At 38.8% G+C, this 16,412-nt stretch overlaps 1 protein-coding gene across 1 annotated transcript; it reads left to right on the forward strand.

The window, feature by feature from the left end:
- The first annotated feature begins 1,325 nt into the window (after positions 1 to 1,325).
- npas4a (neuronal PAS domain protein 4a) lies at positions 1,326 to 7,321 on the forward strand. Its single transcript, XM_083559726.1, has 8 exons — positions 1,326 to 1,906; positions 2,296 to 2,459; positions 2,586 to 2,688; positions 2,796 to 3,096; positions 3,216 to 3,325; positions 3,541 to 3,676; positions 3,781 to 5,543; positions 5,665 to 7,321. The coding sequence occupies exons 1-8, from the start codon at positions 1,732 to 1,734 to the stop codon at positions 5,691 to 5,693; spliced, it is 2,781 nt and encodes a 926-aa protein (XP_083415852.1). The 5' UTR covers positions 1,326 to 1,731; the 3' UTR covers positions 5,694 to 7,321.
- Positions 7,322 to 16,412: the final 9,091 nt, after the last annotated feature.

The following is a 16,412-nucleotide window of genomic DNA, read 5'->3' on the forward strand; positions in this document are numbered from 1 at the left end:
CTATCTGTCTGTCTGTCTGTCTGTCTGTCTGTCTGTCTGTCTGTCTGTCACTCACTCACTCACTCACTCACTCACTCACTCATCAGACCTACGAAGCTATAACCCATTTAAATGAGTGTCAATGCGATGAATAATGAACTAGAGTGATCTGCAATCTTGCCACGTATGCTCTCTCAGGCGATACGCGAGGTGGCCCTGAACGCAGCTTCACTGCGGAAAAGACAACTGAGTCACTTAGAGTTGCCAAATATAGATTCTTAAAAAAGGTGCCTGTTGCTCAAAGTGAGATCTATTAAAATCGAAAGGCAGGATCATTGTTTTCGCCCTTTACAGAACTCCGATGGTGACTCACAAAGACCTGCTAATCAGGCATTATGAAGGGTATTATAAAAACACACTGAAAGGACACATCTGCAGAGACTGTGCATGGTCAGTAACGAGCTTCTGAATGAAATGATAACCGGTTATTGCGTGTTGCAAGCTCCGTAGGTCAGGTAATACGCGTGCAACATCGGCTTACCTAAGTTGCTCTTTGAATGCCTAAGTTGTTAGGTGAATCATGATTTGCGTTTGGACGATTAGCCATTTGCGCTGTCGTATATGGACTGATCTATTGGCTGTTTGTCACTGCGTCTCTTGATTTACGTGTAAGGTCTAATCAGATGGAGCTCAGTGCAAGTTCATTTCTCAGTTTTGCCATATAAAGGCATAAAGCCAAAATGTGCATATGGATGATATGCATATGTATGTACATTAATATATACATACATATGCTTATACATATGCTTAATCTTAGCCGCAGAGGGTTAAATATACATTTAAAAAAAGATCCATTAGCAATGTCCCACCTTCCTCTACATTACTGTGAGCTGTAAAAGAGGAGAACATTAATTTGCTGGAGTGATATCGGACCAGTATATCAAGCACGTAACGCATGAGTATAATATTTTTGAATATCAGTATGAACATGCAACGAACACAAACGGCATACGATCAAATGTTCGGCATCATACTTGAAATTAATGGTTAGTTATAATAACGGCGGTACAGGAGAAATAATTCGTTGCAGTTTGGTTAGAAAAGCCCCCTTCATCCCCTTCCTCCTCCCTGCACACAGGAGCCCGGTGACTCCGTCTACGTTTTACACTCTGACTCCACCCACCGCTCGGTTTTGTCCAAATCTGGATTTTTGCGTCGCCGGGGCTCCCGATTTCAAGCCTACGTCATCAGCCAGGAGAGGGGATGCTGACGTCCGAGCGGAGTCAGAGTCAAGAGTGGAAGAGTTGGGAGGGGCGAGAGAAGAGAGTTTCAGCCTTGTGAGCACTGATATGAAGCACATCAAATCACCTAAAGCAACCCCCCCGTCCTCTCTCTCCTTTTTACGTCGGTGTTGGCGCGTTGGGAGCCCCCCTACACCAGCCTATATAAGTAACCGGCAATCATAGTAACTCCACCAGATTTACGGGCTCTTGATATCTGGGCGAGAGACGGCTTTTTCAACAGCCGAACCGACCAACACTCCGAACCGGAGGAAGTATCCAGCTAGCCTCCGGTCCGCAGGCGCTTTGGCGGAACCGAAGAGGAAAAAGCCGGACATGTGAGCATTCCGGGACAGTTAGACTTTTGACCGCATTCAAGGAAAGAGAGTCGGGGCTTTCCATCAGTCACACTCTATCCACAGCAAAATACACCGCCAAATAACAGTTAGCTTCCCTTCGAACAACGACCAAGATGTACCGTTCCACTAAAGGAGCCTCGAAAGCTCGGAGAGACCAGATAAACACAGAGATAAGAAACCTGAGGGACTTGTTGCCTATCTCCGATTCAGACAAGGCACGCCTCTCCTATCTACACATCATGTCCCTTGCGTGCATATACACGAGAAAATCTGTCTTCTTTTGCCAAGGTAAATATTTTATTATATCGTAAATCATTTCGTATTTTATAAGTGATTATTGTTAATGCGTTTGTAAAGGATTCGATTAAAACTCGGGTTTGAGCTGTAGTATTTTTTGTCAATGCGCAGTACGTGAGTTTTGGCAACAAGTGGATTTTGTTAAACGAATATTAATTTGGGAATTTGAATATATACGATCAAATTTATTGCACACTATTTGGGGAAAAAAACGAGAAATGCAGATCTGCTTAATGAACAATGTCAGATTTCTGGGGGTTGAAAACCGCTGTCTGTGGTGCTAACTAATGGTTGCTGTCCATGGTACTAAAACAGTGTTGCGCTTATGTCTGTGGAATATTTGAATGATTTACTGATTCACTCTATACTATTTCTTTCAGAGGAAGCTGCAGCTGGCAGTGCTGAGGAAAGTGCAGGATTCCTCTCATTTCACGAGCTTTCTGAGCTGGTGCAGTCAATGCCAGGTTTTTTGCTGTTACTAACTGCAGAAGGAAAACTACTTTACTTGACCGACAGTGTCTCTGAACACCTTGGACATTCATTGGTGAGTCTGAATAACAAATATATTTATTATTATGCTACCTTTAATTGTCTCATACAATTAGCAATGAAAGTATAAGGTGGACTGTGAAGACAATTTTCCTTATGATATATTTTAATGAATTTTCAGGTAGATTTGGTTGCCCAAGGGGATAGTGTGTATGACATAATAGACCCTACAGACCATGCTATTATGAGGAGTAACCTGGTGCCCCCAACTTCCCCTGATTGTGGTAAGGTGTACATTTTGGAATTTTACTTTGTGTGATAAAGTGTGATACAGTCATTCATTTATCAAATTAAATCTATTGTTAAACATTTTCCCTCCTTTATCATTTAGATCGATTGTTCCGATGCCGTTTCAACACCTCTAAGTCAGTGCGAAGGCAGAGTGCTGGCAACAAGCTTGTTTTGATTCGAGCTCGCTGCTTGTCATCAGTACCTGGCCCTTCCCCACAAGGATCCTACTGGACATCTAATCCAGTGTGGGTGTGCTTTTGCACACCTCTGGAACCACACCCACCTCGACCCAGCACCTCAACTGAACAAGCTTTAACCCCATCTTTGGAGAGCACTTTCCTCCTAGAGTGTTTTCGCTCACAACACAGTCGTGACATGAGACTGCAGGATGCACATGATAGGTAAGGTCAGGTGCCAACTTACTGGGCAATTATCCAACCTCAGCATATTTGTTGTAATATAATTAAAATACAGTAGATATATTATAGCTTCTCATCAGTACTGTTTTTGCTCCCCTCAGTATCAGTGTTTATCTGGGTATGGATTTAGAGACTCTTCGGTCTCGTTCCTGGTACAGTCTACTTCATCCACAGGACCTTACACATGCTTCAGCTCAGCATCGCAGCCTTTGTAAGTGTCACATTTAATAATGTCAAGTTCATGATTGCATTAACTATGTTTACCACACCAGCAATCACTGAATTTACACTATAAGAAACTATTTACAGTACATCAGTATAGTTTGAAATGCACTTCCAAACACCCACAGGGAAGATGCATGACTCAAAATATAATGCTGGGTGGAATGTCTTGACTCATCGATTTCCTCTTATGTTTCCACACAGTAAGAGAAGGAGGTGAAGGCAGAGCTGAAATGGTGATTCGTGTGGAGGCTGGTGATTGTTCATGGGTCTGGCTTTACATGGTCCTCCAGCTGGAGACTGGAGAAAACCCTATCAGTAGCAACAATTATGTCATTAGGTAAAGTACATATATATATATTTATGAGTAGATAAGGTCACAATGTCTAATAAAATTCAAGCAAGTTTGAATATTATTAAGTTTTTTTAATTTTTATGCTTTAGTGAATCAGAGGCCTGGGCAGTGAGACAACAATTGAGCTCTGAAGAGTCTCAGCTCTCTGTGGTGCTGAGTACAAGCACCTCCCAACAAGACACTCTTAGCTTGCAGAGTCCTGATACACTCTCTAGTCCTGACCAAGTGTTCACACCTGGGAGCAGTGGCCTTTCGGGTCAGTCGTTTGACTTCAGCATGGCAGTGTGCAGTACAGGCTCTACAGAAGAACAAGGTGCAAGCTCCTCTATTGAACCAATGGCACTGGAAAGTGGTCCACGCTCTAGTATTTCTTCTCTGGAGGAAGAGACCTTGTTCCAGCATCCACCCAGTGAATCAATAGAAAGGCCTTCAGCTGCTTCATCCCCTGACACAGTTGCCACTGTGTCAGATTTGGACTTTCTCACCCAGAACATTCTCCTGCCACCTGCTTTTCAAGTAGATCCTCCACTGCCTGCTCTACCCCTTCCTTTACCCCCTGTACCTACCTCCCAGGCCCAACAGACTAAGGAGTTTGTGTGTACCCCTCCATATACACCCCAGCTAGGAAGCAGCAGCTTTCCCTTTGGTGAACCACTTTTTAGTTTTGATCCCACTGGTGCCACCACACCTCCACCCCTTCCACCAACTGCAACAGTCACAACTACAGTAGCTCCCACTCTTTCTCCATCTGCTCCCTCAGATCCACAGGGCAGCCCTACTCCTCCAACCACCACACTTTCCAGCCAGGTGCCCCTCACCCTGCCAGCTTTATCTACAGAAATACTCTTCCATTCAGAGCCTTGCAGTGGCTCACTCTATGAGAAGCTTCCTCCAACCCCAGACAGTCCAGGTGATGGGGACTGCACTGTTATGAGTCTGCCTGAGGTTCGTGGTCCACTGTATGTTGATGTCCCATATGGACCACTCCCCTTCCCACCTGAAGGCCTGCTCACACCTGAAACCTCACCTGGAAAACAACCAAGTCTGTCTTTCTTCTCAATTGAGCAGGAAAGAGAAAAAGAAAGAACTGAGATATCCCTTTTAGCCCACCACATAAGCACACTAGCTGAGGGCTTCTACCTGGATCCTCTTCTCTCTAAGCTGTTACCCTCTCCTATCTCTCCTCGACCTTCATCTCCCTCATTTGGCTCAGAAGGTCCTGAAACCATCTCACTTCTGGGTGAATTTTACCCTGTCAAATCCTGGAGAGGTCTGGATCTGCCTATCTTCCCAGACGATGACTCTCTGTTTGAAGAGAGTGTTTTAGAGACCATATTTCAAGATCTCTCCTCACCATCACTCTCTTCCACCCCTTCACCTCCCTCTAGTCCTCCCTCTTCTCCACTAACTCCTGAGTGCTGGCAACCACCCCTGCACTTTGACAGGGTCTCTACTATGAGTGCCGGCCACTTCTGTAGCGTCCAATCGGCGCACTCTAACCATGCGACCAGGTGCGGGGTCACACTGTCACCAGTCAACAAGGGTGACATAGTAGATGGGAAGGTGGCAGGCGAAGTTGCCATGGAGACAGAGGTTGTGCCATCGCCACTGTCAACCAGTATCCCGGCATCTCCACCGCTACAGCTGACAGTCTCGCCTGTCACTCCGGTGCCTGTCGACTCACCCGTCAGCCCCGCATCACCTGGTCTGCCCTGCGCCCAGTCCCTCCTCGAGGAGCTGGCCGCCTTGGAACCCATGTTTGGGGCAGGTGCCTCGATCGCCTCTGGCCTGGGGCAACAACCTGAGTTGTATCAACTCCAAAGTCACCTGCCACAACAATGCTTCCACAAAGGTAATAAATAGTTAATTTTATATTAACAATACTCTGCAAACCTATACATAAACTAATAGAATGGGACTGAAGACTAAAATATTAAATAACCTCTTTTTTTCCCTTTCTCATTGTCTTTCAGATGGGAGTGGAAGTGATCCTCCGTTCTAAAATAAGTCTGTGACTTACTTCATTAAGTATGGCATATTGTCATATTTCATGGAGCTACTTTTACTAAAAAGTGAAGATTATTTAACTGTATAATTATATACATAATGTATATAAGGATAAAATGACTTCCTCATATTGCTCATATGAGAAAAGAAAAGAGTCAGTCATATTTTGTTCATGTATTTCTCCATGAATTTATATGTCAGGAATGGTGCACTATCTGCAACAATGATGCAATACACTAGCTGTGTTGATCAAGTTGTGAAAGCACTTGGAGGTCAGGTTTTTTGTCTCTGCTTTACTGTACCATGAGCTTTTATCAGAGACCAAGATTTCTTGTTTTTCAAGCGCAGCTTAACTTACAGACTTGCATTTGTATTCACTCGTAGTGAAAATACACTGAAGTTATGAATCTGATGATGTGGACATAAAATATTACCTTCATATCTCAGATAAAAAAAACAACCAGTTTAAAGCTCAACACTTTTAATAGCAGCATCACAGACACAAAGCCTAATATATTGAAAATGTACCTAGACATTTAATACCATGACTAGCAATTTTATCAGATTTTCTTAGCTTAGTTAGTTGGTTCCCATTTGAAAACAACACTAACTATACTATTAAATAAGAAATTCAGGCAAGACTGAGCTATGGGTTTGTGGCTGCTATGTTCTTTTTTTTTTTTTTTTACAAATATGTGTATTAGTGTAATGTACAAATGTTTCTTAAATCTGTGAACATATATAAGCCAGTGCATGGGAGGTACATTTTCCAGCATATTTTAATCAGTCCAGTGGACACGCTCTGGAGAAGAAGCCACCAGTTGACACTGAGAAGAACTGAAGATAACTGCACTCCAATAGACTGACAGTCTGGCTAGTGTTAAATGGCTCCTTGGTTAAAAAATGTTCATGGGCAATGCTAGATGCAAATGCACTGGACTTTTGCAGCATCAATATTTGTAATGCTTGCAATCTGTTGTTGCTCTCGTATGCTTCCCACAACCAAGGCTTGTTGAACCCAGCCAGGCATCATATTTATACAGTGAATACCACAGTAACATCGTAACTTTACTGTCTGCGGTGTAGAGTGGTGAACATGACCGTGTGAATGACCAATTCTTCTTTTTTGAGAGGCGTTAAAAAAAGTTAGCTTTTGTTTTAAAAATTGAGTGGACAATAGGGATGGGGATACTATTTCTATTCAGTTACTAGTCGACATGGGTTGAGAATGGTTCAATACCCATGGTGTCGACATGCTAACGTAGAGTTGTCTACGGTCAAGTAAAAGGATTGATTCCTACGTTCTACCTATTTACATGCTAAGTTAAAAAAGTATTATACCGTGTGTGTGCTGTTATACAGAATGAATGTTTGGTGTACATGCCTCTAGACAGGCATGTGCTGAGGTTTCAGTATGCTACTAGGATGTATACATTTGTAAATTTGTACAAACCACAGATGTGTACATATCAAAGACCTTTGTATTGTATATGATGAAAAAATACTTGACATATGCTATATATGAAGAATGGACATTGTGGATCAGTGTTCTTTTTGTGTTGCTGATAAGTGTATTTGGCTGTCAAAATCAAATGCATTTATATTAAAGTGCACTTAAACCTGCTAATGTCTTTTGAATAATTCTCTTTAGATTTAGCTTTTTTGAGCTTTCATGTTCTTTCCATTCCTCCTATTTTCTCTACCACTACCATTCTATAGCATCCTGTTCTTCCTGTATGCTCATGCTCTCTTTCTCTTTCTCTTTCTATCTCTCTCTCTCTCTCTCTCTCTCTCTTTCTTACCCTGGAGCATGGACTGCTCAGCAACAGCACTGACGCACACTCATGATGAGACACTATCTGACTCAATGTGACGCACATGCTTGACACAGAGGCTCTCACACATAGAGAACCACTTCCCACTTTGACGCACACGTGCGATGAATGCCACTCAAAATCCCTCCACTCTCCTCCTTTCCTGGCAGTTTACAACGTACCTGCTATGCATACGTCACAGAGCAGTGCTGTTAGATTCCATATATGGCATTTCCTGCTTAGGGGTACCAATTTTAGCTCGCTCCTTCCCTTTCTCACAGCATCCTTCCCAATATGGAGGGAGAGAGATCATGAAGGAGAAAAACAGAGAAGAATGCATTGGTATGCTCGCCATATTGCGCATGCACGTAGTAAGTGTGTTTAGGCATTTGATATAAATTTAAACCAGTATCCTAACAATGAAACCGTTTCCTATTAATTCCAATCTGTTTTACAATAGATAATTTTTACTCCTCTTTTCTCTCTCTCTCTCTCTCTCTCTCTCTCTCTCTCTCTCTCTTTCTCTCTCTCTCTCTCTCTCTCTCTCTCTCTCTCTCTCTCTCTCTCTCTCTCTCTCTATATATATATATATATATATATATATATATATATATATATATATATATATATATATATATTATAAACTGTAAAAATTATACAGTTGAGACAAAGAAAATGTCTCAAATCCTCTTGATCCAGCACCAGTAATAAATGCAGACATATGCTGATGAAAGACCAAGCACAAAGCTGCAGAAATCTGGACTAGCTCTCCTATGCCACAATGTGGCAGACATAGAAATGTATTTTTTCTTTGTGTAAAACCAAACAAACGAGCGTTTTACAAATTTAACCATTACACAAAACATTAGGTTTAATACTTTAGTCACTCTATTAATTAGTAGCACCAGCAGTATAATGAATAACTGAAATATGCACTAGTTTTTTTTTCTTGAATGGATTATCACATTCGTTCATTATAAGTATTATGAGAACAGGGCTCTGCACTTTGTATCACATCTGAACTGTGTAGATACATCAAAATAAACAACTGACCTGAACAGTGTCGTGTTAAAGTTAAAACAATCTGAAACACAATCGATGATTTCATGATATGTTCGGAACAGCCGGTTAATCCCTCCCAAATATCGTGATTCAGGATTTTGAATGGCAAAAAAACCCCTCCCAAAACAACTTGTATTGTCAAGCTTTTTTTAAATGTTCAATCTAATTTAATTCAATGTTGGTAAAGTGCTATGGATGATAGCCACACTATAACTGATCGTTTGGTCAACCACCGTTAAAAACACGAATGACTCGAAGGGCATGAAACAAGCAAGAAAAACATTCGCTGAAACATTTTACCTTTGAAAAGTTTTGCCAAAAATTAGCAAATTAGCAAGACTGAAAAGATTTTATGGCATTTAGCTCTGGAGTCAGCTCGAGGACACAGAAAACCACACACAAGCATATATATATATATATATATATATTTATATATATATATATATATATATATATATATATATATATATATATATATATATATATATATATATAGCATGTTCTTATATTTGATTTTGTATATATATATATATATATATATATATATATATATATATATATTATCAAATATATGAACATGCAATATATATATATATATATATATATATATATATATATATATATATATATATATATATATATATATATATATTTTTTTTTTTATTATTTTTTTTTTTTTTATTTATTTATTTTTTGCATGTTCATATATTTGATATATAATAGTTTTTATTTTTACATTGTTTATCCATTTTTACATAATAATCTTTAAAGTGAATAAATATGACAAAACAAACTATGATTTCATGATACACCACAAATGCTAATTCAGAATAGGTGTTTATGACTAAATTGCCAGCCTCTCCTCTTTGACGCATGCTATTTACGTCAGTGTTTGAAATTGCTCACTCATATTCATTCCCTTTTCCCTATATTCCTATATAATTCAACTGCCATGCACTATATATGGATTAGTAAATAGCCAAAATGTATAATTGTATGGCAAAAGCAAAAGCAGGCCTTGTCCTTTCTTTCAGATGAAAAGAACACACCACACACTGAGCACTATTGTGCATTATTTTTTATTCTTAAATTGCTATTCCCAATTATTATTTAAAGAGAAGCCCCATTCTATCCTGCAGTACAACTCCATTCCAAGTTTATGAAAGATTCTTTGTAGCATATCCAGAAGACTGGTATACCTGGAATTTAACATATCCAAAATCTGAAAATGATTAATAGACTTGGAATGCACCAAATGTTTGGCAAATGTTTCAGGTTTCATAAAAAGTCTGAATATCCAAATTCATGTAACAACACTGGTAAGGAAAGGAGTGAAATGAGGACAAAGGACAGGAGGCACACCTTAACACTTAAAAATGTCTTTTGCAAACATAAATGAATTTCTAATTAGTGATGCATATCAAAATATATGCATCGAGAACCTATGGAATTTCAAGAGAAGCTCCACATAAGTCTTTGGCTTATTCTCCTGAAATGATGTGACATATCACAATAACATAAAGCCTTTAGTAAGCATTTCAGGAATGAGTCCAGTTTTGCCTGGTTGTTTTGAGTTTTGAAGATCCAGCCAGTGAACAAGGGCGATCAATCTCAAAACGTGACTGCACAGGAAAATCATCACTGTCCAGCTAAAGCACATGAATCATGTTGATTTTAATCCTGCACACATTTTTATATAGATGGCCTTTGATTTCATATTAGGGTCTTTCATCCTGCAAATCATCTGTTCTACCACAGCCCAATGGTGATCTGTTTGATTCAGATCCAGTGACTGAGAAACCAGTGAAGAACAATGATTTTAATTAAAAAGTCTGAGCTGACTTTAGTTTTAGTCATTATTCTGCTGAAACTAGGCACTGGCCAAGAAATAATGCATATGTTCAGTAACAAAAAACAAATAAGCTGTTGCATCCAAGTGATTGTTTGATATTAATGGGCCCAAACATTTCAAGAAAACATTTCCCTCAGCTTTGCTCCATTGGCCTAGACTGCTCACTAAGACAGAATGGGTCCATTGATTTAACAGAAATTGAGAATCATCAGACCAGGATTTTTCTAGTCTTTAAATGTTTAAATTTGGTGAACCTACACACACTGCTGACTTGTGTTCTTGGCTAACAGAAGTGAAACCCAACATGGTTATCTGCTGTAGGCCATCTACCTCAAAGTTCAATGTGTTGTGTATTTAAAATGCTTCCTGGTCATCAGAATTGCACAAGTAAATGTAAAAGTAAATTTAATTTGTTACTGTACTTACGTAGCTTTTTCAAATGTCTGAACTTTACTCAAGTATTTGCATTTGGGAACATTTTTACTTCAACTTCACTACATTTCAAAGTTAAATATCTTACTTTTTACTCATCTATGTTGCGCAAAATAAGTCATTTATTTTTATTTATGAGTGGATAAAACGTAACTGGTCAAGCATGCAAGCCACCAATCAGGGTAGGGTGTGCTTTGTTTTAAAATAGTTTTGATTGCAGCTTTATGGCATCTACTTAGCACAAACATACAGTTCAGTGTCAGTTCAACAGCAAGGTAAAACTCCTGGCTCTAACTGGCCAGAAAACCTGTCTTCTTATTTGCACAATTTTTTTTTTTTTTTTTTTACTTAATCCACCAATGCAATTGCACAGAATGGTTATTTGAGTTACTGTAGCGTTTCTGTCAATTCTGAACAGTCTGGCCAGTCTCAATTGACCTCTTTCATCAACAAGGCATTTCTGTCTGCAGAGCTGCACTTCACTGGATGATTATTATTATTATTTTTAATATTACATCATTCCGAGAAAACTCTAGCGGCTGTTGAAAATCCCAAGAAATCAGCTGTTATATAAATACTCAAACCATCCAGTCATGCGTTCAGATATTACATTTTCCCATGATGATGGCTGAATTAAACATTACCTAAAACTGCTAGCTTGTATCTATATCATGTCATGCATTTTGCTGCTACTACAGGATGGATGCTTAAATAATTGCAATTTTGAGCAGGTATACGTGTGTTCCCAATAAAGTGATGTGTGTAAGTAAATTATTAAAGATGAAATACTTTGCACTCATGTCAAACTATTGTTTCTTTGTTTGTTTTTACTGGTGCACGTTACACACTGAGGGATAAAACAGTTTTAAACGCACACATATTTCTAACCACTAGAGGTCTCTAACGGACACTCCAGCGAACACAAATGGCTGAAAAAACATCACAAAAATGTATACTGATGTTACCACTTCTCTGGCAATCCTCCAATCATATCTGTAAACGTGATCACATCGAATGTAGATTAAAATAACTGAAACCGTGTGAGTACTTCCTGATGCTATATACACCCTATATGCAGATAAATCTAGTTATTAAAACGATTTAGTACCAACAAAAAAGTGAGACGTGAAACTGAATTGTCTGAATACACTCATAGTATATAGCACGTGATCAAACAATAACAATTATTAAAATAAATGTTTATTAAAAAAGAATGTTACCATGATAATTATAATACTACTAAAAAATAAGTCACCGTTCTTTTCCTTTTTGACTACCCATAAAACAAGAAAGGTGTCTGAGATGATCAAAAAAGGCATAAAATATCAGAGCCATTTTCAGAAACTAATGGCAACAAGAAACGTTTGGAGGCTAGCATCCTTGCCACCGGTTGAATATTTTTTTTACTGAAGGATTTTCTGATCAAAATTATTAAAGTCCAGTTATTTCTGAAAACATTATACATGCTATAGTTGAAATACATGACTACCAATAAATGTTGACCAGAACTATGTATTGTATATACTTTTGCTATCCATCCAGACAGAAGAACTGTGCATCTGAAGAGAATGTTGCCCTCTGGTGAAATTACAAGAAAATGTATATTTATTTAATTAATAAGATTTATTTAGGTGAGAATTCTCAAAGTTTGAGTGTTATAGCACATTCACTATGGATTAGAGGTGTAACAGTACAAAAAATTCCCCGCTTCGGTTTAATTTTGGTACGGTTAGGGGGAAGAAGTGCAAAACATAAAATTGTTTATCGTTTTTTACTTACGCAGTTTATTATTATTAACATTGGTTTGTTCAAATTGGTTAAACTGAAAAAAGACCCTTGTTATTTGTGTGTGTGTTTTACATTTAATATAAAATTTTTTAAAAAATATGATGTACTTAACTGTTCTATTTATTCCTTCAATCCTTCATTTATTTACTCCCTCGATATGCAAAAATTTCAGGATTTTCTCCTGTTAAGAGAAATTCTTGAAGCTGGATATAAAACACTAAAGAATCTATAGCACAAGCACTAGCGTTAGCCGCTAGCCACTTCTTTGTTAGCGGCAAACGCTATGGATTCTTTAGTGTTTTAATGCATGTGCAAAACAAATCTTATTTCTGGTACGGAAAGCCACAGTGACACTGCAGTTTTTATCAAACTTAAACACCATACAAAACAATATATATATATATATATATATATATATATATATATATATATATATATATATATATATATATATATATATATATATATATATATACAGTGGAACCAACTTTTCTTGACCTCGGTTAACTCGACAACCCTATTAAGTCAACGTTTTTGAAGTGGAACCGCCAAATTCTCGCTTTGTCTTAGCATTTTTTAATCGGTTATGTCGACTTTTTTATGTCGCCGAACCCTAATATCTCGAGCACAAGGGGGGGGGGAAATGTGCCATTTAACGTCAGTTATCTCGATCGGCACTGCGCAGCCGCAGAAGAACTCGCGAAAGTGGCGGAAAAATTAAGCCTTACAGATGCTACAGGTGTTGTATTGTATACTGATGAATCTCTGCTGTTAGTTAGTGTACATATGCCTTTTGTTGTTAAATGTTATGCGATGAACGGGAGGCGAAAGCGGCGCTTGGTAGGAGCCTGCCACGCCGAAGGGGGCGTGGCAGGTGGATTCCTGACAGTTAACAAACATGTATGTACATTTTCATAGCATGCCTTCATCAAACAAATCGCGGCAACGCTGTTGTGTAAAAAAACCCTCCAAAAACACATGCATGCACATTCTCATTTATTAACGCACATCATGTACATAAAGAAATTTCAAGCCTGTTAATATATTGCCACCATATTGGTTTTCGTTTATCTCGATCATCGGTTATCTCGATGCTTTTTGGCAACCCAGTAGGACATCGACATAACCGGGTATATACAGTGAGAAAAATAAGTATTTAAACACCCTGATATTTTGCAAGTTCTCCCACTTAGAAATCATGGAGGGATCTGAAATTGTCATCGTAGGTGCATGTCCACTGTGAGAGACATAATCTAAAAAAAAAATCCAGAAATCACAATATATGATTTTTCAACTATTTATTTATATGATACAGCTGCAAATAAGTATTTGAACACCTGATAAAGTCAATGTTAATATTTTATACAGTAGCCTTTGTTTGCAATTACAGAGGTCAAACGTTTCCTGTAGTTTTTCACTAGGGTTGCACACACTGCAGGAGGGATTTTGGCCCACTCCTCCACACAGATCTTCACTAGATCAGTCAGGTTTCTGGCCTGTCGCTGAGAAACACAGAGTTTGAGCTCCCTCCAAAGATTCTCTATTGGGTTTAGGTCTGGAGACTGGCTAGGCCATGCCAGAACCTTGATATGCTTCTTACAGAGCCACTCCTTGGTTATCCTGGCTGTGTGCTTTGGGTCATTGTCATGTTGGAAGACCCAGCCTCGACCCATCTTCACTGCTCTAACTGAGGGAAGGGGGTTGTTCCCCAAAATCTTGCAATACATGGCCCCGGTCATCCTCTCCTTAATACAGTGCAGTCGCCCTGTCCCATGTGCAGAAAAACACCCCCAAAGCATGATGCTACCACCCTCATGCTTCACAGTAGGGATGGTGTTCTTGGGATGGTACTCCTCATTTTTCTTCCTTCAAACACGTTTAGTGGAATTATGACCCAAAAGTTCTATTTTGGTCTCATCTGACCACATGACTTTCTCCCATGACTCCTCTGGATCATCCAAATGGTCATTGGCAAACTTAAGACGTGCCTAGACATGTGCCGGTTTAAGCAGGGGAACCTTCCGTGCCATGCATGATTTCAATCCATGACATCTTAGTGTATTACCAACAGTAACCTTGGAAACGGTGGTCCCAGCTCTTTTCAGGTCATTGACCAGCTCCTCCCGTGTAGTTCTGGGCTGATTTCTCACCTTACTTAGGATCATTGAGACCCCACGAGGTGAGATCTTGCATGGAGCCCCAGTCCGAGGGAGATTGACGGTCATGTTTAGCTTCTTTCATTTTCTAATGATTGCTCCAACAGTGGACCTTTTTTCACCAAGCTGCTTGGCATTTTCCCTGTAGCCCTTTCCAGCCTTGTGGAGGTGTACAATTTTGTCTCTAGTGTCTTTGGACAGCTCTTTGGTCTTGGCCATGTTAGTAGTTGGATTCTTACTGATTGTATGGGGTGGACAGGTGTCTTTATGCAGCTAACGACCTCAAACAGGTGCATCTAATTTAGGATAATAAATGTAGTGGAGGTGGACATTTTAAAGGCAGACTAACAGGTCTTTGAGGGTCAGAATTCTAGCTGATAGACAGGTGTTCAAATACTTATTTGCAGCTGTATCATACAAATACATTTTTTAAAAATCATAAATTGTTTTAGATTATGTCTCTCACAGTGGACATGCACCTACAATGACAATTTCAGACCCCTCCATGATTTCTAATTCTAAAATCTAAACTTATTTTCCTCACTGTATATATATACATATACACCCCTGGCATTGTTTTGTATGTTTTTTAAGTTTAAAAAGAAAATGCGCTCAAAGTGTGAGGCAGAGACTAAACAAACATGAGGTTTTCCACTTAATATGTTCCTGAGGGGAACTCATTAAGTTTTAAGATTGCATTTAACCCTGTACTAAAAAATGCAGGAATGAATGCGTGTACCATTGCACCCCTACTATATATATAAATGTATTGTTCATTAACATAGATTCACCATGAGATATATCTTCATGCACTTTTATTATTGATTCAACCAAAATAATACATCTCCTGTTGTTATTTTGATGAAAGCATCATCCCCTTGTGTCCCCCCTTGTGTCCCCTTGAAAAAGACAAAAGAATTTCATGACTACATTATGCAAAGGTCTCTTTTGAAGTGTGCCACAGTGGCTGGCAGAGCCATCAAAGTAAAGCCACTTACAGTTCGAGAATGGGTAGTCACAAAGTCAAAGGAGGAAATAAAGTGCATCTGAATCATTGTATTTGGCGTTTTATCATCTGCTCTCTGTAAATCACATGAAAAGGGCAGGCAAAATAACATCCACAGTGAACTATTTGCATACAAGATTTAAATATATGAAGGCCTATAAATCAGTAACTTGACAATATAACTATTAAGATTGAGTAATGCATTCTATCATGAGGTCTCAGTGGCATAACAATGATGTGGGATAAATTACACACACACACACACACACACACACACACACACACACACACACACACACACACGCACACGCACACATTTGAAGGCAGCTGCATTCTGGATTTCAAATGGCTTTGTGTTGTATTAGTTTGATGCTGTGGTGTTCTGACTATCAAACATAGCAAATCAAAAAATATGAACGCATTTGTTCAAACCAAAAAATATATAAAATTTTATTGTCTGTGTTTGTGTAATTTGTCATTTGTATTTGCAATAAATGAATGACTTGGAGAAGAATATAATACCTATTGCACATGTACTCTAGGTGGTGTTCCATTATTACTAGTAGGCTGCATTAATCTACTCTGTAGACAAAATCAATCCAGC

This window comes from Silurus aristotelis, assembly GCF_946808225.1.
Source record: "Silurus aristotelis genome assembly, chromosome: 14".
Taxonomy (NCBI): Eukaryota; Metazoa; Chordata; class Actinopteri; order Siluriformes; family Siluridae; genus Silurus; species Silurus aristotelis.